The 23,471-nt window shown below is 35.7% G+C and overlaps 2 protein-coding genes across 5 annotated transcripts; both read left to right on the top strand.

Annotated features, from left to right (window-relative positions):
• The first annotated feature begins 3,104 nt into the window (after positions 1-3,104).
• LOC113281435 lies at positions 3,105-5,156 on the top strand. Its single transcript, XM_026530164.1, has 4 exons — positions 3,105-3,906; positions 4,039-4,279; positions 4,477-4,594; positions 4,701-5,156. Exons 1-4 carry the CDS (start codon positions 3,290-3,292, stop codon positions 4,790-4,792), a joined length of 1,068 nt encoding a protein of 355 aa, XP_026385949.1. The 5' UTR covers positions 3,105-3,289; the 3' UTR covers positions 4,793-5,156.
• Positions 5,157-5,252: 96 nt separating this feature from the next.
• On the top strand, positions 5,253-7,900 carry LOC113281437 (HVA22-like protein e). 4 transcript variants are annotated; one of them, XM_026530165.1, is made up of 7 exons: positions 5,259-5,525; positions 5,650-5,726; positions 6,584-6,658; positions 6,766-6,792; positions 6,917-7,039; positions 7,134-7,344; positions 7,690-7,900. In XM_026530165.1, exons 3-7 carry the CDS (start codon positions 6,612-6,614, stop codon positions 7,705-7,707), a joined length of 426 nt encoding a protein of 141 aa, XP_026385950.1. In that variant the 5' UTR covers positions 5,259-5,525; positions 5,650-5,726; positions 6,584-6,611; the 3' UTR covers positions 7,708-7,900. The 4 variants fall into 4 exon arrangements, with proteins under 4 accessions (XP_026385952.1, XP_026385950.1, XP_026385953.1 ...); XM_026530167.1 differs by lacking the exon at positions 6,766-6,792 and having other exon boundaries at positions 5,253-5,525; XM_026530166.1 differs by lacking the exons at positions 5,259-5,525; positions 5,650-5,726 and adding an exon at positions 6,324-6,452.
• Positions 7,901-23,471: the final 15,571 nt, after the last annotated feature.

Raw genomic sequence — 23,471 nt, 5'->3', positions numbered from 1 at the left:
GCTAATGTACCCATTAAGTCCCGTGCTATGTCAATACCAAGTAGGCTAACCAACAAAATTTTCTCTCTCTGTGACATTTTAACAAACACCTGCCGCTCACCATGAATGTCAACAGATTGAACACAGAAAAGAGCAATCGAATTGATAAACCATAAATCTGAATTATACCCCATGCTAAGAATTAACTGAAGAACGAATATACCATGAGCATTTGATGAAACAACAACACATTTACCACGATCGAATAATAAGCGAGAATCATCAACGAGAAGAGGATAACGAGTCTTACCGATTAGCTTACTGTGACTAATGACCAATTCCTTCGAGCATCCAAATTTCTCACAATTATCCTCATTATTCATAATTTCTTTAGATTGAAAATTCACCTCAGTAGGGAACTCTTGCTCTTCAGTGAAGAAAAACGAAGGAATGAGCAATTCGAATTTGAGAGAGTCATCATCTGATACATGAATAGAAGTAGGAATTGATTTTGCTTCTTCAGATGCAACAACACAGAATTCATGAGAATCAGAAGTTTGAGCAACCGATCCACTAATTAGGTCGTCAATTCCATTTGATTTAGTAGAGTCTCCTTCATCAGATGACGAGCCACCACCAATATTAGACTTTGAAGTAAATCTTGCTCCCACTGGATTTCCCAAATTGATGTTTCTACCTTCAAAAAATTCAGCAAAATTTTCAGCAAATATGGATTGAATATTATTTTTGGTAACCAAGGAGTTCATCATCAAATCCTCCATGGATCGAAACTTCTCTAGATACCAATTGTCATGTACCTAGATGTACAATGACAAGATTGGATTTGTAACTAAGAGAAGATCTAAACTACAACTAACCTAATACTGATATTATTGAAATGTTCTTCCTTCCTCTTCCATTACAGACTCGACGCCCTTATAAAGCTAGTTTCTCCCAACCAGATCCAACGACTAGGATCACATCCCATTACATCTGATAAAGGCAACCGCCCTTAATCTAAACACCACTAACTACAAGTAGTACTATAGACAGACACGTGTAGGATATGGGGCACCCTTACAATTGATAAACTACTCCTACCTCTAACTACTACTAACAACCAACCTGAATAAGATATGGGAACTCCCCTCCCCCAGGGGGTACATGACAACTTCATGCGAATTTATAATTCATGGTAGTAGGCTAATTGCTCACATGACTACAACTATAACAAACAGTGCACAATTATAAATGATTTAATTATTCCTTGAATTGTTTATGCTAACGTCAGTGGGCATCCAAAAACACAAGAGTAAAATAGGATGATTACCTTTGAGAACTTCGTCGATAGACCGCGTCGAGAGTAATAGAAAGAGGTGTTTCAAGCCTCCTAGTTCCAGCTTCAGCATCTGTGAGAGTTTGCATATGTGAACCTTATATCGGAAATAATGTCATATTGGTGAAACTGGATCTGGGTTGTAACGTGGTGCTGCTCACTTTATTGTGATGTTCTGGACGATATTCTTCTATGAGTTGCATAATCGACCAAAACTTGTATCTTATGCTGGTAACACCAAAGCAGCATCCGCAGTTGCATAAAAGAATTAGACTATTTAATTTATGCGATGGATGATACATCTTAATTTTTTTATGGCATCGTCCAATAAAAGCACAGAGAAAAATCATCAAAGCTTTTAAGATCGACAGTATAAAAAGCCTTTGACGTCCTAAACCCATATCATTCGATAAAAATGACTTTATCCTTGCCAGGTATATTTTGTTAATCATATGTACTTACAATAACACCACCGCCATCATCACACTATCTTACAGAGAATCGGGTCCAATAAATTTTCGTTGGGAGAAATTTTATCTTAACTTTGTAAGAAAACCTTGAGTTCTTTTATCAACCGTTCATCATTAGTGGTTTCGTGGGTATACGAAGATACCTACCGGCAAAACCGTATTTAGGTTAAGTAGTTCGTCAGGTTAGTTTTGGTCGGCCGCTAAACAGTATTTAGGTTAAGTAGTTCGTTCAGGTTAGCTTTGGTCGGCCGCTAAACAGTATTTAGGTTAAGTAGTTGATTTAAGTTAGATTTGGTCAGACCACGGCATAATCTCTGACGTCCAGAATAATAAGATGGTTAAAATCAATGGTCATCTTTGACTTTGAGATAAACTCCTAACAATAAATTGAGACCGTAATATCCCCGAAATCAAGGACTTTAATTGACCCATAGACAGACATCCTTCTTCCTTATAATATAGATTAGCATATTCTACAAATATTCTCTCGTTGAGTGTACTAATACGAAGATACAAATGTCAAATATCAGAATTAAGTTAAAAGAACTTTTTACCTTTGAAAGGTCCAAAATCTCATCATAGAATATATCTAACAGTGATTCTTAACATGCCGAGATTATAAACTATGTAAAAACCGTCTCTCCCAGTTTTTGTTTTTTTTAATTTGTGGATCCCACTCTTCGGAAGACGTGCAGGGATAGGCTGTGAGGGGGCTTTTTTCTCTCGATTGTTTTCCTTGTCCGTAAAGAATTTTTGTATATCTAACAGCTTCGCGTTTTTGTTCATTATGTGATGCGTCCGTGCATCTGTACATTATTAAAAACAGAGCACTCGCACGTTTCTCTTAGATTCATTACCATTTACCACATAGTAACACAAAAAAGAAGCGCAAGAAACCGTTGGATGTCTGAAACTTTTAGTACTTACAAAATATGACATGTACAATACTGCTGACGACCATATTAACGGTCAAAAGATAACAGATAGCGGCACATGTTAGCACCTCAGATCAAATGAAATGCTAGCTGCAAGACCATATAAATCCGAATAGTTGGCAGCAGCTAAAGTGGCCCCACACTGTGAAATAATACTTGGCTACAGTTAGGTTAGACGTTCTAACTATGGCTTCCCGCATCTTCACCAGCATAAATCTGAGTAGAGGACTGGATTTCGTCTGGTTGCGACATTTGTAATCTTCAATGGTGCACGCTGTATCTTAACATTATGCAGTATGTAAATTAAGACGAATGCCAACTGTACGAATTTACTACTAAATCTAGTCAGAATAAGTGTACATTAGCAGAATCCGACGATTCAAAATTCCAACACCTGTAACTTAATTCCCGCGTCACTAATCTATCCGTTAAATTCATCCTAACGTTACAATTTCTCTCTCTGCTCCTCATCTCTTCTCTCCTCTGTAACTCCATCAATCAAACAAGAAGAAGAGAAAAGCGAGAAAGTTTAGGGCAATTTTTTAAAATCCCAAACTACCCCTGTAGAAATGGGAAAACTCTTGTGTGATTCTGCTTCTACGATTACTGAATCACCGGTTGCTCTTCCATGGAGAGAACCACCACCACCGCCTGCAGAGGCCACTTCTTCGTCTTCTTCTTCATTTGTATCTTTAAAAGATACTGCCGAAAATACCCCTGTCGATGAAGAAGAAGAGGCAGGAGAGAAATATAGTTGGTTTACTGTTAGCGGATTAGAAGAACAACAGAAAAGGTATTTACAGAAGCTTTACAATAAAGGGGTTTTATGGAAATGCAAAAATTTGGAAGAATCAATGGTATTTAGATTGTCACATGGTGGAGATGTGGAAGCAGATGGGAATTGTTTATTTACAGCTTCAGTGAAAGCGATGGGTCTGGATTTGGATATGGATTCTAGAGAGTTGAGGAGACGAACTGTGAAGAGATTTTTGGAGGATTTTGGATCTGATGGTAATGGATTAGACAGAGTGACGATTGATAGTGTAATTAAACACTTGTATTGTCCAGATCTGAAAACTGGGTGGGGGATTCATGTTGTTCAAGAGATTAAATTGTTAGCTAGGAAAGAAGATCGGTGCAGTTTGGATCTTGCTATTAAAGAACTTGTTGATTTAGGCTTACAGAGGTATGGAGTTTTATTGAGATTTTATTGTTTATTTTCATCCAAATTAGTATCTTTTTTAATTTGGGGATTTTAGATCTGAAAAGCTAGGGTTTTAAAATTTTGGGTTTTTTTATTTTCCTGTCATTTTTGAAGGGAAGTTGCAGCAGAATCGATATATAAGGAAAGATGTATTGCAGTTGAAGATGGACAGAATTGGGCTAAATACATGTCAATATCAGGTTCTGCTGAAGATGAGTATGATATTATCACTTTGCAATATACAGAAGAAGGATTACTAAGTGTCGATGAGAATTTCGATGGTCGTGCTGCTGCATTTGGTGATGATATTGCTATTGAAAGTCTTGCAACTGAGTTTAATAGAGAGATTTTTGTTGTAAGTATAAATCTCAAAAGCCTTTTAATATCCTCGTTGGCTGTGTTTTGAGGGCATTGTTTGTTCTAGCTACACTGCTTTGCCTTCTTTCTATTAGTTTCCTAACGTTGCCTGAAGTGGATGAGTATTTTTGTGTTTTTTTCCTGTAAAATTTTTGGTTGAAGTTTCTCTTATAACTATGTTGTTATGTGTTATAGGTGCAATCTCACGGGTCTGATGCAATGGTTGATGAGGATAATTGTGTCTTCTTCCTGCCTCATTGGCCTAGAAGCCAAGTTCGTGGTCCTCCATTTTTTCTCTTTATGAAGGGAACAGGTAAATCAGAATATGTTTGCTGGATACATTTGTCTCCCATTTGTGTAACTAATGAAGTACTATGACTAGTATGGATATTTACCAAAACTTATTGTTCTGGGCACAGGTTGGTGTGGTGCTGGAGCAGATCACTATGAACCCTTGATAGCTCATACCAGTCCGCTTGTATCCCCGGAGAATGCTGCTGTTGTACTTTGAGGATAAATTATCCTGCAATTTTGTGCCGTAGAGGTTGATTAGAGTTAGGGTTCTACTTTTCCCTGCAATCTAGTTATTGCGATTCTTTTGTGTTTATGGAGCATTTCCATTGCATATCATCCAGTTTTTAGCAACATAGCTTTTGTTTGTGTTTACTCTAACTTGCAGGTCGATGTGCCTGCACTTAAGAACCCCCCCTGTTGTCTTGCCCCCTTTTGGTTGAATTCCATGAGAGTTTATTGAGTTATAGAGCTCATTTTTGTCCTTGTACTTTATGGTTGGAACATTTTGAATGCTACCCATATTTTGTATCTTCGGCAATTTTTCATTCTATATGAAATGGTAGAAGTGATTTTTTGGCTAATACCAGTGTAGGATATATTTATGATCAAAATAGGATGATTCCATTTTTTTTTTTCATTTTTGTGTATGTAATGTTCTTGATAATCCCATTGTAACTGCACTTGAGGAATCTTTGATGATGAGAATTTCAACACTGGGTGAACATGCACATTGGTAGAACAGGAGAGGAACTTGTAGAGATACATCTGTATGAAAACAAGACAACTGCATTTCATGTGGTTATACAATCTTCTGTTCCATTCTCTATTTATTTGCGGAAATACCAGCACTTGAGATAGTACTACTTTCAAGATGTTTGTTGGGCTGCATCTTGCTAGGAAGAAGTGATCCAAGGTAACCATTTGCATCAACTAGATGTTGTCAAGTCAAGGTGTGTGCCACTTCCTTCTTGTTTCCAAAGTATGTTCTGATTTGTGGTAACAGCATTATTGGTTTAGGCATTTTATTTGCATGTGCTACAGCTGATATGGTCAAGTATGGTTTCTTTTTGGCAGGTTTTGATTATGATGCATGCTTTCGAGACAGGCAAAAGATTTCACATTCCTCCTAGAACTTCAGCATTTTAGGCGAGGTAATAAATAGCTCTTGGTCGTGAACTGTTTGTTTTATCAATCCTGTCATACCCACGAGGATGTTGATTCTAGCAGGAACTATGGGTAGGTCCAGGTGTAGTTCGGTGCTGAATCTGCTGATAGACTTTGTTCACCTTAACTTGTTGCAATTGGGTGTCATGAGTTCATGAATTAGGACCCATAAAAAGCCTGCAGAGTGGGTTGTAGTGTTGAAGGCCTTTGAAACAACAGTTTAGTGTCCAACATTCATTTACTTAAAGACGGCTATTTCTGTAATCTGACTTCGGGCTGAATGAATTAATCAAATAACTACTCCGTTGCTGTGGTCCATATCGACTTTTTGAATGCACGAGGAGAGACTGACTGTTGTTGTGACAACCACACCATACCTAACCAAAAAAAGAGAAATCTCCACCTAGTATCTTCAAATGGGCAACCGACATCAATAGCAAAAATATGTCACACTCAAAGTTATGTCATCACTTGTCCATGTGTCCTGAATCTATAAACATCCCAAGGAACAAATGGTCAAGATTGTTCAACATCGTAGTTTAGAGCTTTAAACAACTAGCTTTCTAATTCCCACTCAAATCCTAATTTAGTAGTTTGCTGATGAAACATTTGACACTTGTTTGTTTTGGTCCCAAATCTTAAATATTAAAATGTGTCGATGATCACTAAGATACGTTGAAGTTGGAAGACTGGAACTTAAAATTAGGATACTGGTCGGTTTTAGATCATTCTTTTTCTTTGTTTTTGGTACACATGGTAGCTAGTTATTGGTAGTTTCAAGGCACATCTATATATATACACATCCTTCCCCTCCTTGATCACATCTTTTCTTGCTCATTTTCAGGTTCAATTAGACAAACAAGACACAAAGCATGGGTCAGTTATGGACTTTGGCAACCTATATTCACTCTTTGGCGGGGTAAACTTCAATACCCAAACTTTATTTTATGTTTGGATCTTTTTCTTCTTAATTCTTTTTTCATGGTTTCTTTACTAATTGTTTGTTTGTACAAATATTGCATATAGACCTGTGATGATGCTTGTGTACCCTTTGTAAGTATATTGTTCATACACCCATGTTCTTGTTGTTAGTATGAAAGTTTATGTCATAGTTAAATTTCTTTTAACTAATATAAGGAATTCATTAGTTTGAATTTCTCATTGATATATGATTTAGATATGCATCAATTCAAGCAATCGAGAGTCCTACAAAGGTTGACGATGAACAATGGTTGGCTTATTGGATTTTATACTCATTTCTTACACTCACGGAGATGGTCTTAGAACCTGTCTTAAATTGGTAATCACAAAAACAGTTTTGTAGCAAGTGATTCTTGAACAATTTTTGTAGCTAGCTTTGTTTTGATAAAAGCTTTTGTGTAACCTTCAATTAGGATCCCAATATGGTACGACATAAAGCTATTATTGGTGGCTTGGCTGGTGCTTCCACAGTTGAGAGGGGCTGCTTTTATATATGACAAATTTGTCAGAGAAAAGTTGTTGATGAAATATTTTGATTCAGCAGCTTATCCTGTCAAGGATCACAGTTCTCCAAAGAGCAAGAAAAAGCTTATGGACTTCATGAAATCTAATACTAGTAAGAAAGTAAGTTTCTTCACTCTTAAGCTTTTGATAGAACAATATGGTTTAATGTTCTTACCAGACTATCTTCCGTTATCGCGTTGAATTATGGCATGTTATGTTAGCTCATGTTACCGTGACTTATCACATATTGTGGTACAAAAGACGGCCCATTACCCTTAACATTACATAAAAAAGCTTTTGCTGCAAATTTTTTAAATTTCGAAGAGCTAGAGCTCATCTCCTTGTAAACTTCACCATTTGATTCTCCTTGTAAACTTCACCATTTGATTTTGGAGTTCATGTTTTAAAAGCTTAATTTTTGAAGAAGGGAAGAACTTTAATTGGTTTTGTGAATGTTTATTGCAGGGGGAGCAAGATGAGTAGAATTCAAGAAAACAATGTCAATCTTTTTTAATATCTTAATTAAACCCTCTTTTTCTTTTCTTTCTTGTTCCTTTGTTAACCTTTTTTTTTTCTTTCAATGTAAAACACATGTAAATGTATTGGAATTTCAATGAAGAAACTGATGTGAAACATACTGAAGTAGCCTTTGTATTGTTGAATGGGTTCACTCTCATTATCTTCTTGATGCTTGATTGAAATTGTATTAACTTCCTTGGGCATTCTGTGTTTAATCCCAACAGTTAGCATAGCTAGGAAATGTTAGACTTGGGTAAAAAACAGAAATAAGCCTGTTTTTTTCTCAGGCAAACAAAACTAGGCCTGTTTCTTTTTTGCACTTTGCAAAATTAAGAACCGTTCTATTGAAAAAACGGCAAATGGCAGTTATCCGCCTTTTTATCACCGTTAGGGTAAGATAAAAAAGATTTTTAAGTCCCTCAAACTTTGTAACTCGCCGAGTTCCATTTTAACTCGCCGAACTAAAATCTTAACCCGGCTTGGCTGGAATCCACGCGATCCCCACCACTCAATGATAATCTAATCTTCCATAAAGCATATTCACCTCCCGTAGATTTTCTTCATCTTTTTCATTCAGATATAAAAAATGGGTGGCGGTGTTAAACATTCATCAAGTTCTAGCAATAGCATCATTAAGATTGAGTCATTTATGTGTGATAAAGAAGACCATGAAACAAAGATTTGTTCATGGATTTATTCAAGGTGCAAACATGTACCTTGTAACGGAGTTAGAGCATTGTCGAGATCTAAAACTAATCAAACAAATGGAAGGGCCTTCTTCAATGCTTGAATCCCACCCGCAACTACTTTGAGTAGTTTAATCTTGCTTCTTCTTCAACTATAACACTTCAAATCAAGCTTTCGAGCCCACAAAGCTGCGTTTCCTGTGGGGAAGGATACCACTGTTTCAATAACTATCCATTACATAATCAACCATGCTTCAAACAAAACTGCAATTCACAGTTAGAACTAAAGGTTTGCAAGAGTCGACAGAATCTCAATATAGCTTACCTGGTATGTAAGAAGAAAGACTGTGATGCTTTGAGATGGGCTTCAGATGTACTTGTAATTGAAACAATAAAAACATTGAAAGGAAAAGTACTAGAAATATGTAAATATAAGAAAAATATTCAAATGTAATCAAAAGACAAATCTTTAATGAATTACATAACCTGTTCTGCAAAATAAACTTGCTCCATTCAAAGTTGCACAAACTGCACCATCCAAAATATTGTCTACAAACAAACCTATAACTTATAAACAAAAAGATAAACACAATCAACAAAAACAATCTCAGATCTTCATGAACTTATTTGGTTTCTTCTTTCCTTTTGGATCTGATACTGTAAATGTGACTTTGTTGCTAATGGAACCAACCTTCTTGAAATTATGAGAAGATCCAACATTTCGTTGTGCCTTTCCCTTAATTGATTCTCAATTAATTGAACTTACGCACAACCTGTGATATTTCAATTATATAAACAAATATAATGCGGAAAAGAAATAACACAGACACCAGAAGTTTTGTTAACGAGGAAACCGCAAATGCAGAAAAACCCCAGGACCTAGTCCAGATTTGAACACCACATTGTATTAAGCCGCTATAGACACTAGCCTACTCCAAGTTAACTTCGGAATAGAATTTAGTTGAGCCGTAACCAATCTCACACTGATCAAGGTACTATCCTTACGTCTCTGAATCCCAACAGGACTCTACACACTTGATTACCTTAGCTGATCTCACTCACAACTAAGAGTTGTTACGACCCAAATTCGGGGACTTGATAAACCAATCTGTCTCACTCAGAAAAGTCTATTGAATAGATAAATCTGTCTCCCACAGATAACCTACGAGTTTTGTTTCGTCTTTTGATAAATCAAGGTGAACAAGAACCAATTGATATACCAGACTTATATTCCCGAAGAACAACCTAGAAATATCAATCACCTCACAATAATCTTAATCGTATGGTAGCGAAACAAGATATTGTGGAATCACAAACGATGAGACGAAGATGTTTGTGACTACTTTATATCTTGTTTATCAGAGATTAAATCTCAAGCAAATCTTAGAGAAGATAGTACTCAATCACGATAGAAACAACAATATCAGAACAAGCAACTACAGAGAAAATAATTGGGTCTGGCTTCACAATCCCAATGAAGTCTTTAAGTCGTTAACCTACAGGGTTTCGTTAAAACCTAAGGTTAAAGGAGAATCGACTCTAGTCGCAACTCGTATCACATAGGAGGTGCGGGGATTAGGTTTCCCAGTTTCTAGAGTTCTCCTTTATATAGTCTTCAAATCAGGGCTTGTAATCAATGCTACCTTGGTAACAAAGCATTCAATATTCACCGTTAGATAAAAACCTGATTAGCTAGACTCAAGATAATATCTTTCAACCGTTAAATCGAACTTAGCTTGTTACACACAAATGAAAAGGGACTTCATTTAGATATGAGTAACCGTACCTAAACGTGTGCACCTTGTTGGCTCAATAATAGTTAACCGAAGTTAGCCATATGAACACTTTCATATTGTAAATGGGGCAAAAAGAGTTGTTGGTTTTTTAAGGAATTGAGGAGACGACCGTGCGGAGGAAACTCCTTGAACCGAGATAATTGTCTAACCTCACACAGATGCACTGCAAAAAGGGAGTGATGTGAATTCGAGAGATCAATCTGTAGGACTCCGGCATAAACCAAGACAATGATCGTTCCAGAGTCAATTCGGTCACAAGAGAGGATGGCTCGATCTGTAGGAGGGAAGCTGATAAATGTGTGAGATCAATGGTGATCAAGGATTGTGAATGTGTTTAAGGTTTCTGCAAACTTGACGAACTGTTGAGTTCGAATAAGTTCTGATTGATTGATCGAATTCTTGAGAGTGAGTACTCGTATAGAATTCTCTGTTAGACGAATGTTGTTGTTCAATCGTGGATTCAGATACTTATTTATACTTCTAGAAGTAGTAGACACATTGATCCCATGAAGTGTGACAGTTGCTGGAGTCAAAGAGTGGGGAAGTGGGAAATCGTGTTAAAACCAGTTGCTCATCATGCGGAGACTTGGTTGATTGTCCACCCACTACTTTGATAACTTCTCTAACTGTTTGCACGACTTTATCACATTCTCATTGTGTATGAACACGTGTTGTATACCGCCAGACCAAACCCTAGTTGATATCCCCCATGTGACAAGATTGATGTCTCGTGATTTTAGTTAGTCAGTCGCTGACTTGATGGGACGATGAGTCTTTGTATTGTTGAGTCGAACAAATGTTCTGGGACTCATGAATTGAACGTGTCTGTTGAGACAGAAGTATCATTTTCGAATAAATGTTGATAGTTAAGGTGAACAAATATTGTTCATTTGATGAATCGTTGAATATTGATAGTGAACCAATATTCCTTAGTTGGAGCAAATATTGCTCGTTTGATGAATTACTGGTAGCAGAACCAAATAAAAATATTAATTTAGAACACTGGCAGAACCGAGTATGATAATTAAAGTGTTGATTACGGGATCAACATAAAATTATTAGTGTTTGAATCTGGAACTATGAACCTTAGATTCGAAACCCTAATTTTAATCAATTGCTGATCAATTGATGATTATTGAAAATCAACCACGAAGTGAAAGAGGGACCGGCTACATGGGATGATGGGTCGACCATGTAGCGCCCAGGTGATCGTGTGAGAAAATACCAAAGTCTCTTGAAGACCAGTTGGTGAAAAGATGATTAAATGCGCTGGTTTAATCATTTTAGTAAAATAATGCTCGCCTGAGCATTAGGCAATAAAACCTAATTATGAAGAGATGAGGGACCTACCAAGGGGTCATGGAACCGGCCCTGGTTGGTCATGGGACCGACTAACGATTGTTTTATGAAATTCCAAGTTGTTTGGAAGAGTTTCAACCTAATGTGAACAGATTAGGTCAAATTATGAAAATATGTGGGACCGGCTTCTTGCAAGCCAAAGGGACAACCCTGGTCGGTCAAGGTAATATGCCCATGTCACCAAAGTGTTCGTCTCTCAGTCCTGAGAATTTTGATATTTTCTGATGCGCGTTTGAGCAACATTTGAGAAAACATGAAGAAATCAGGGTTTTTTCTCAAATAGAGGAAACTTCATAATATGAAGGAAATAATAATAATAAAATAAGGAATCATGAAGTGTGGGACCGGCTATGGCTAAGGCATGGTCGGCCGGCCAATAAACCCGGTCCCATGGCACTTTTCCTAATTTTACATTGTTTTCATAATTTGAAGGAAATATCATGAAATTAAGGAGTTTGTTGAAATAAAGGAGTTTCCTTAAAGTGAAGGAGTTTCCATGAGACAAAGGAAACAATAATAATAATAATAATAATAATAAGGGACGTATGGACCGGCCATGGCTAGGGCATGGTCGGCCGGCTAGTGGCCCGGTCCCCGTGAACTTTTCCTAATTTTATATCTTTTCCTTGGTGTGAAAGAAATATCATGAAATTGAGGAATTTCATGGGATGAAGGAAATAATAATAATAATAAAATAATAAGGAACGCAAGGTGTGAGACCGGCCACAACTAGGGCATCACCGTCTGGCTAGTGAACCCGGTCCTGTGACACTTTTCCTAATTTTATATTATTAACTCGATACAAAGGAAACACCATGAAACTGAGGAGTTTCATTAAAACGAAGGAGTTTTGTTCAAATGAAGGAATTTTCATGAGATTAAGGAAAAATAATAAAATATGATAAAATAAAAAACTAGGCGTGGGACCGGCCACGGCATGACTGGCCGGCCGGTCGGTCAAGTCCCCTAGCGCCTTAGCTATTTTTTATTTTTATTATTATTATTATTCCTATTTTGCATAGGTTCATCGTTCCTTCGTATTTTTGAATGCTCGTTCGTGCATCAAAGTGCTCGTTAGTGCATTATTGCTGAGTACACTTGCACCATTTTGGTCAAGGCTTACTCGATAGCGACTCAGATGCCCGTACGTTGAATATTTATCACTAACCCATGGAATTATGCTGGAAGATCCATGAATTGAAGTAATGAAATATTATGAAGAATGTAGAATACTTTCTAGGGATTCAGTTAATGAATCTAATGATTTAGAAATAATTAATTGATGGCTCTATACTAGCACGATCGTCTAGGAGCATTAATTATTCAAGAATTGGGCGATATGAGCTTGTTGAAGCGTCATATTTCTTTTATATAGTCAGGGAAAACATTGGTACATCCTGAAGACTTTATTGCTCTATACTAGCAGGTGAACTGTCTAGGAGCCGTCTAATCGTTCGATTCTATATAAAAAGGTAATTACTGAAATTGCTCAGTATTCATGAAATATGTTGTTGCCTCAGCTGAGAGACTGCATATTCATATATGCTCTGAGAAACAAAGTACTTAGTCAGAGATTCTTGTGGCATGAGCTTTCATGATTCAATGAGAGATACGAGCCTCAATACTCATCTGATTGCTGGATCAGGAGTATGTACAATTATGGTTTTACGATTTTAGCCTTTGTTGAAAATCCACCATCTACACATATCAACCTAATTCATCTTAACCATAACTAGTTCAAATGACTCAAATGAAACTAGTTCTAGAGTTTTTCAATTGTTTATATTCTCATAGAAGTATACTAGACAAATTGAAACAAAATCGATTTTGATTCACTCGAATCAAGTCATGAACGTTATATCCACAGTTTGAAAAAGATTGCATTCCTTATTATATAAATGTATTAGTTCATCAACAAACCGATTTTAGAACATTATCCACGTAGGTACGCATGCAGGTACGCGTACCTAAATGGCCGGACTAAGTTTGGGTTTCGCCAGTATGAGAACTGGTACGCATACCTTCAAAACTCAGCAGAAATTCCTGGACCTAAACCTTACGCCGATACGCATACCAGGTTCCCGGACTTTCTCAAAACCAACTAGTACGCCTACGGGTATGCATACCATGGTTCCCGGACTTGGATTACATATATGCAAGTACGCATACTATACTTATCCAATTATTCTAAACTCCATTTCAACCATTGAAACATTCTTGGAAGACGAAAATAGCTGTCTCACACAAACTATTAGCTTCAAAGAAATTTTCAAGTGATCGAATGATCAATACGAAACATTTTGCGTCTACATCAAATGATTGTCTCACACAAATCATGTAAGATGTTACCAGGCGATTTTCACATGATCATCTTTTGACTTTCGTCAAGAATATAAAATAAACTTGGTTAAAGAGAAATCTTACCACACATATTTTGAGAAATATGTAAGCGAGTTAAACTCATCTCGAAATATCAAATGTGTATTATTGAAGTCTATATAGCTATACGACTTTTGTCTCAATTAGGAGATATAGTAGATATACTTTTGAGTGATAGATGAGTTCAAGTATCCACATACCTTTTGTTGATGAAGTTCCACAAGCTCCCCTTAGTAGTTCTTCGTCTTCAATCTATGAACGTCGTGAAGTCTAATGCTCAACTACACTATCTATCATAATCCGAGTCTTAGCTATAAGTAGACTAGAAATCAAGACTTATAGTTTTGTCAACTAAACTTGACAACAAGCTTGAGTTAGCAACGCTTGCGAGTTCGAGAAGTGCTTTAACACGTTCTACCTTGATTCCCTATATAGGTTAGGATCGTTCCAACCTTAGATCTTCAATGAAAACCGGACCTTTAATCCTATTGATTTCCTTTCAACTACGAAATAAGTTCTTAGATATACTTCCTTAAACTTATGTAATTAAACACAGTTTTCTAGGTATGGGATTAAACCTATGTTAACTACACAATTTTTAGTAACAGATTACAAATATTATGTCGATGTCGCAATAACGAAGTTCAAAAGATAAGTGTTATACATCTAATTCAATATACCAATAAAGCACTCATCACTATTGATATATTGTTCCTTGATAGTTTGATCACAATACGATGATCAAATCTCTTATACTAGAGTTTTATGGATATAACTTCACATGTTATGTTTTTAATCAGAAACGACTTAAAAGCTTACGATATAGAAATGGAAACAAGTTAAGTCATGTATTACTAACCTCAAGTGGAAGGATGGTGTCATCGTTGATGTCAATACGTCTTCGGAATCTTCAGGTCTTCAGAATAATACTTGTATGTATCAACATTTCTAGACTTCCTAGTCTAACCTTACGAAGTTGACTCTGGTAATCTAATCAAGCGACTTATGAGTTTTGATACTAAAATATGACAACCAACCTTGACATACCAAGGCTTGGTGGGTTGAACCAAGAAATTCTCTAACACATATGATCTTGTTCAGGATTTGTTCCATATGAAAACTACTTAGACAAAAATAAAAATAAACAACTACCTTGAACAAAAGTGGTAAAACTTGAACAAAAGTGTTACCTTTGAAAAAGCGGGGGTACAACAACCACATCCAACAATTAGATTAGCAATCTGTATGGACAAACTCCAATATACTTTCTAGAGAATCAACTAGATAGTCAGACTCAATCTAGAGAAAAGTATATCAAAGAGTTTATATCTCAATCTCTCGATTTGATCTTTACTCAAGCAAATAGAAATCTGAGAGTCTTTATCAAAGAGAGATAACTTGGATGGTACCAAAGACCAATATCCAAGTGTCAATCAATTTAAATCAGCAACCAAAAGGTTGGATATTCTAATTGATTGAACAACACAAAGCCTGTGATATTTCAATTATATAAACAAATATAATGCGGAATAGAAATAACACAGACACCAGAATTTTGTTAACGAGGAAACCGCAAATGCAGAAAAACCCCGGGACCTAGTCCATATTGAACACACACTGTATTAAGACGCTACAGACACTAGCCTACTCCAAACTAACTTCGGTCTGGACTGTAGTTGAACCCCAATCAATCTCACACTGATCCAAGGTACAGTTATGCTCCTACGCCTCTGATCCCAGCAGGATGCTACGTACTTAATTCCCTTAGCTGATCTCACCCACAACTAAGAGTTGCTACGACCCAAAGTCGAAGACTTTAATAAACAAATTTGTATCACACAGAAAAGTCTACAGTAATAGATAAATCCGTCTCCCACGAATACACCTACGAGTTTTGTTCCGTCTTTTGATAAATCAAGGTGAACATGAACCAATCAATAACCCGGACTTATATTCCCGAAGAACAACCTAGTATTATTGATCACCTCACAATAATCTTAATCGACGCAGCGAAAAAAAAAATTGCGGAATCACAAACAATGAGACGAAGATGTTTGTGACTTCTTTTCTATCTTGCATATCGGAGATATAAATCTCAAGCCAATTATTTCAATTGTACTCGTAATGATAGAAACAATAAGATCAGATCACACAACTACGATAAAAGTAGTATCGGTATGGCTTCACAATCCCAATGAAGTCTTTAAATCGTTAACCTGGTTTAGAAGAACAAAACCCAAGGTTAAAGGAGAATCGACTCTAGCTTACACAACTAGTATCACACGTAAGGTGTGGGGATTAGGTTTCCCAGTTGCTAGAGTTCTCCCTTATATAGTCTTTCAAATTAGGGTTTGGAATCAATGTTAGCTTGGTAACAAAGCATTCAATATTCACCGTTATATGAAAACCTGATTAGATTCAAGCTAATATTTCTCAACCGTTGGATCAAAAACTTAGCTTGTTACACACAAATGGAATGTCCAATTTTGGGTTTATGAAATGTACCCAAACATTAACATTTGTTGGTTCAACAATAGTTAACCAATGGTTAGCCATATGATCACTCTCATATCAACCATATTCTTCTTCACCATAACTAGTTACAAATGACTCAAATGAACTAGTTAGAGAGTTGTTCAATTGCAAGGAAATCTTATGTAACTACACAAGACACAATCGAAGCAAAAACGGTTTGATTCACTCGAATCGGTTCATGAACTTTATAGCCACGATTTGCAAAAGCATTCCTTAGTTTATTTAAACATGAGTTCAAGAACAACCGGTTTTAGATATAACCACTCAATTTTGCGGACTGGGTTCGCGCACTTAAGCTCATGGAAGGAGTACACAAACTCCAACAGAAATTCTCGGGTCGAGAACTTCCGCCAGTTTGCGGACTTGGATCACGCCACTTCCATATCTATTGATCAACAAAGTTCGCAAACTTTGGTTCAAGGAATAAGGACTTATACATACATGTGTTTCCACAACAATGCTTATATCCTACCAATGGTTATGTATCTAAACTCTCATTTCAATCATTTGAAACATTCTCAGGGAACGTTATATAGCCGTTATTCACAGACCATTTTTCGTCAGAGCAACTAGGTATCACCCGGGCCTTACGGCCCGGGCACAACCTCTTATTTCAGTATATGTGGTTATCTCCATAAGGTTTTCTACCTTAATTCGATGAAAATCAATTTGCAATATTTTATAGTATATTAAATCTTATGAAACAATTGTGTCTTACTTTCTTGAAGAAAATAAGAAAGACCAATATTTTAATTCTAAATAATCAACAAATGTTCCTTATGTGCCAGTCATACGATACGATAAGATATAAAATCCTTCGTATTTAATTTGTCGTGGCTTAATAGTCAATTGCACAAAAGCATATACCCTGTAGTTTTTTATTTTATTTTTATTTGCAACTTCATCTAACGAAGATCAAAATTTTCTGAATCTTTTGTACTTAACATACATTAGCATTGTAGAAATTACATTATCAGTCATCAAGCGGTTAATCTATATATGGTATAGTTAGAAAGCTATAACTACACACCATATACCTCATAAAGCTTTTTTTAGGATTTTAACCCACTGATACCCCCTGACAGAATGTTAGGCACTTCAACAACCTGAAAATTACATAAGTATATCATTGCTTGCAATCATTACCTCTACCAACTCCTAAACAAACAACATATTTTGTACTCTATGGAACCTTATCGAGAATTTGAAATAATCACCAGCAAATGATGACCAACTTAATAACATGTTAGGACATGAGATCCATACTTATGAAAAGTTACCATCTCAAAGCTACGTGAAACTTAGATGTCCAGACAGTAAAATAGATGGAAATACAATGCCAACAAAGAAACTACAATGAGATTATGTGAGGTGTAGCATGGTACTGGAGGAAAACGTTGCTCTCTAATCTACATTGTTTTCCTTTATCTTCTTCCACATAAATCCATTATGGGCATCCACTAAATCTTATCGTACATATCGATAAATCTACATTGTTCATATTAAATAAACCTTAACTGAAATTAATAAATATAAATTCAAATGAATTTAATAATTGAAAATTTGAAAACACTGAACATCTGCAATAAAGATCAAATTGTAGCTAAGGAAACAACCATATCGTTCTGTTTTGATGGTAGATTAGAAACCGAAACCGAACCAAACATAACGATAATTGAAAGAGGCCTCCGGAGTCTCTTAATGGGTGACATAGCTTGAATATACAATAATTGAGAGGGGCCTCCAAGGAATCAAATCAAACAACTAATAAGAAATAAAAAAAAATACATAGGATAAAACATCATGCTAAGTAAAAATTCTCAGCCGACTGACATACATGATATGGTTTGACAACTAAGCCTTTTTTAATCACTCAACATTCATCAGACCGAATATTTTCTCTGGGACGACTTTTGCATTAGAATGACAGATAATTAAATAAAATTTCTTCCCGGAGGAAAACACATTTGAACAAAAGCATATTTATGGAGACAGAGATTTACAAAATTTATACCACTTGTAGCCACGCTAAATATACAAAATCTTTCAAACCCCTTGTAATACCAAGAAAATTTCTACTGTGGAAGAGCAGATTTACATGTCCTTCTCAAAGATAAAACAAAGGAACTGCAATAACAGAGTGAAGTAGCCATAAACCAAATTCCAAATGTAAATAAAGTTGGATTTACCTGCAACCCGATATCAAATAGTTGAGTCTGAAGGTGGTTTCCTCGACACATCCTATTCGTGGGAGTTCAGCAAATTTTGCTGCCAAGTACCATAACACGACATAGCTCTACAGAATAAACTTTCTTGATGACACAGGATTTTCAAGTAACGATGTGAATCAACGCCGATGGAACCACAAAAATCAACAGTTCTTGTTTGTAGAAGAATGGCTTGTAAACCTTTACTATAAATACTCCTAAGTGCAAATAGAAGCAATAGGTTAATACAATGAAATAAACATAACAACCAAACACTACCATTGATAGAACAAAATCAACACAATCAAATAATCCATAAGCAGGAGAGATGTGATGGAAATCATAAACATCCTCAACTTGATTCCTTGGAGGAATGGAATGAGACTTGACCGATGGTTACACTCGCTAGGTCTCAACATTTTCGTCAAAAGTAATTATTTTTGCTTTGTAAAGTGGTTAGTCTACAGACTACATGGCAGGTGTTGTAGTACAAATCCAACACTGGGAGAAAAAAATCACAAAGAACTAAAGACATCATTACAATGAAAGGGGAAGCGATTTATATATTTGAAGCCAATTGGTGACATAGGGACCAAGATGATATGGATGGTAATAAGTCGAGAAAGAACCACACAAAAGAAAGAAGCTGATTTGGTTGATGTTCTGTAGGAAATAAAGAAAGAGGCTTATTTCGTTGACATTGTGTAGAAAATTGTGCGACAGAAAAAAAAAACGATCAATACATAAGAATTAATAATTAAAGCCTTAGGATTTGCTAAAAGATACAAAACCCCCAATTTGAAAAAAAATAAAAAAATAAAAAGACCACTAATATTGATCTAGTTGAGACATGGAAGAAGAGGTTTAATTTACACAAATCAATTATCTGCATGTCTCAACTAACTGACAATATCAAACTCAAGTTTAGGCTAGCAGCAAAGAGCAAACGATAGGACAACAATGCCATCGGGCGATAGAATACCTCTTTAGACAATAAAATATTAAGCAAAATACATAAAAAAATCTTCAATTGAATACCCAAACTTTATAATTTGAAAAATCACGACTGGGAAGCCATGATTAAAATTTAGATGAAAAAATATAATTCTTTTGTAAATAAACCTAAAATTTAATTTAATTCATAATTCTACCAACTTTTAACCTTTGAATGATTGAACCATATAGAGAACCAAGAAAGATGACCTCGTAAAGCACTCTGGACTTGTTACATCAAGAGTTCATGACGGAAATTCCCATGCATGGCGTAACTTAGCCGAGCTTTTATAGAATATAGTAGTTCAGCATATTGTTTAGAAAGGCCTAGCTAGGGTTGACCCATGAGTGTTAAGGGTTCAAATCGTCCATAGATGCTTCAGGAAAAAAAAGAATCCGTAGATCAGGAGGGAGCTAGTACTAAAGATGTATGTCCCGGTACCCTTTGTAAATCACGGAGTAGTACTAATTTTTTATAGACCAATTGATTAATCCAATGTATTAAAACCTAGTTCTGTTTAGTATTTAAGAAAAATAAAATATCATAATATGAATGCACTACATTCTACAAAGTTTTGTATTGCAAAATTGATTACTACGGTAAGCATACAGAAGCAGCTATTCGAGAACTACGATATGATCATAGACTACATCGTTTAAAGTTTGTTACTGCTTGCAAACTGCAAAGCTGGCTAGGTTTCCATAAGAATATGCCATTCGTTTGATGAAAATCAAAAAGGATACAAAAAGGACACCGGAAAAAGGATATGAAGCAGCTACTTTCAGAGCAACAGAAATAAATGCAAGTACATCATTAAAAAGGAAATGATGTTATGAATATTACCTATATTTGTGTCCTATCGCCGCATCTTCAGTTTTGCAATGCAAAAGAGGTGCAACAGGGACAAATATTTCTTGGCTGTGGACAGAAGATATACATTCATTAAGATGATGTGCAAGTCGTGGCAAGACATCTAGGTATTTGAAGTGCCGAGATATTTAAAAAATTAATTATCACAACAACCACGTGAACAATCAATATCAAGGCGTACCTATTTTCATCACAAAAAACAAACAAATGAAAGGAGAAACGTCCTATAATGCAGTTTGCAAGTAAAAGGTACCGGATTGAGTGTGTTGATTACATCCATTTGATGATCCTGATTGGGATGTTCCTCAAATGACAGTGTCTCTGTATCCTTTGTTTATTCGGCATTGTTGAAGTGTAAGGGAGCAGTGTTGGAGAGAAATAATTCACACATGAGCAACCATAACACGTACACAGGACTGACCACCACCCACTCGTGTTTTGGTGAAGAAAAGTGAGATTTAATCTTATTGGTATGTATTTCAAGAAAATCCAAAATTTTGAATCAAGATTTGAGACAAAAAATAAAATAGTAAATTTAGTACCTGTTTGGTTATCTAGTATGTATTTGAGACAGCCATTAACTTGGTAACCACCCATAGGATTCCCAATAGTGTAAGATTTTGAACTAAGCTCTATCTCATCAGTAAAATCTTTTGAAAATCAAATGGACCACTTTCTCCGTATGCATCTTTATCAAATGATAATATATACACCGCAAGCTCTTCAATGAGTTCCTACTATCAGAAAATAACAAATGGTTACTGAAAAACAATTGTAGACTTACATGGGAGGGAGACTATATAGAATTGTAACAGCTAAGTATTTACTTCTCCGGAAGTACACACCATAAATTTGAAGATTGAATCAAAAGATTTTATCCTAATAAAGAACAATCAATATCCAATAACATCAAAAATCAAATCAAAAAGAAATCTCAATAAAATATGTTTTTATTTATTTTCTGAAAAAATTGAATGCAAAAATAGACAGAACAAAAACTAAAACCATAAGAAAGTTATTCACAATTGCATCATATAAAATCTAAAAATCAAAACCCATAAAGCAAATAAATGCAAAAAAAGATTGAAAGCAGGAAAAAAAAAATCACCGGCGAATCAGAACATGAAATAAGGAGGAAGCAAAGCATTAAAAGAAACCGTGAGGGCGTCAGGGCGATGACTGATACAATGAAAAAATATCAGCAAATTCCCAATAGGTTGTTCTAGCTTCTAAAACGAATGAATACTCTATGTAGGCTATTCTAAATGTTCTTCCAGGAAGCTGAGTAAATAGTTACTGCAATATGTTCATTGGGAATTTTAGGAACTCTAAATCAGAGCGTACTCCAACAACAATATGTTCTGTAGAAGTACCAACAAACAAAAAATAAACAAAATCAAATTGTAATCTACTCATATGTAGAACCATGCAAAGCTGTTTTCTGTAATATTCTTAAAGTCAATTTCGATTCTGATTGACTTGAACCTAATATGGCCACTTCCTGCAATTCCACTACAGATTTTTCCATAACCATTGAATATCGCAGTAGTACAATACACTGATTCAAACATTAATGTATAAGTACCATTGAATATCAAGTACTTATGAAATAAAATGAACAATAACAACAACCCATACAAAACCATTCAAGCACATCAACAGAGCAACCTCTAATCACTCCTTTGCATAATGTTAATTTGTTGTAACAAAAGCACTCATAAGAGAAAAATTCACATGCAGAACTCATTATGTGTATTTTCAGAGCCCCAATTGTCAAGATCACGATGTACTGATCAGATCTTCCTTAGCATATCAGATCTTCCTTAGAACTTCATATGAGAGTAAAAAATAGACAGAGAACAATCAAAAATGAATAGCCTTTGACTGCAAATGAAAACCAACACAACATTTGATAAATTAACACAAATTTGAACATTGAGTTTGGTAGATGCATTATTTAATAGAGAGAAAGAAAGATTTACTTTGGCAGGAATCACATGAAAGAGGAGTTGATGTTGCAGTTACAGGTTGAGATGGCGGTGAAGCATCATCTACAGCAACCGGTAGTGGTTGAGACGGTGGAGTAAGGTGGAGTAAAAAACCCTAGAATTAATCGTTCAAAAACCCCCAATCAACCTAGGAAATAAACAGATGAAACACAGAAAATCAAACATCATAGCTGCATAGAACAGGTTCCTGGTACATGTCAGTTGAACACCATAGATATTTAGAACACCATGGCTAACATAAGGTGTATGTATCGGGTGCTGGCTAAACACATATAAAAGCATCATTTACAATTTCATCACCTCATCTTGATGAGTAACTGGTCATGTTCAAGCCAATTTTAAATTTCTGATCTTGAGCAAAACAACTCAAATGCAAGTATCGTATTGGTGGTCCAATAGAGACATTCTGAAGCACTCACCTTGGTATAACGAAGTAAGGAAAGTCCTAGAACTTATACATGCTAACGTAAGGTGTCCATATTGGGTGCTGATTGAACACATATAAAAGCATCAATTACTATCTCATTGCCTCATATCGGTGAGTCATGTTCTATCCAGTCTTATGTTAAATCTGCTCCAAATGAATCTTATAGATAGAACAGAAAAAATCAAAATGAAAAAATGAATGAAAAGACATAAGCAGATTATCGAAACAATGGATATTAGAATGATCATCTGTACCTGAATAAGGTTTGGAACTCAGGATTTTGCAAACAAAATAAGGATTTCTCCTACAATATCAACGTATGCAACAGCTTCGACGCCTTTCCCAGTGATAGAGTTATTTCCCTGAAATTGTTTACATCAACAAATATTCAAATAATAATGTGTTCTTAGCCCTGAAACTGGTGTTCCATATGGATAAACAAACAAAGTGCATAGCAAGCTGGCTG

Source organism: Papaver somniferum, chromosome 5, assembly GCF_003573695.1.
Source record: "Papaver somniferum cultivar HN1 chromosome 5, ASM357369v1, whole genome shotgun sequence".
NCBI classification, from domain to species: domain Eukaryota; kingdom Viridiplantae; phylum Streptophyta; class Magnoliopsida; order Ranunculales; family Papaveraceae; genus Papaver; species Papaver somniferum.
The sequence above is the reverse complement of the archived record's forward strand: the minus strand, read 5'-3'. Positions and strand labels throughout refer to the sequence as shown.

Bases quoted from the DNA above. Each gene is read 5' to 3' on its own strand.
- LOC113281435 (XM_026530164.1), top strand. From the start codon at position 3,290: ATGGGAAAACTCTTGTGTGATTCTGCTTCTACGATTACTGAATCACCG. The intron at 3,907-4,038 runs GTATGGAGTTTT...TCATTTTTGAAG, and splicing joins GTTGATTTAGGCTTACAGAG to GGAAGTTGCAGCAGAATCGA. The intron at 4,595-4,700 runs GTAAATCAGAAT...TTCTGGGCACAG, and splicing joins TCTCTTTATGAAGGGAACAG to GTTGGTGTGGTGCTGGAGCA.
- LOC113281437 (XM_026530165.1), top strand. From the start codon at position 6,612: ATGGGTCAGTTATGGACTTTGGCAACCTATATTCACTCTTTGGCGGG. The intron at 6,793-6,916 runs GTAAGTATATTG...TATATGATTTAG, and splicing joins ATGATGCTTGTGTACCCTTT to ATATGCATCAATTCAAGCAA. The intron at 7,040-7,133 runs GTAATCACAAAA...ACCTTCAATTAG, and splicing joins TTAGAACCTGTCTTAAATTG to GATCCCAATATGGTACGACA.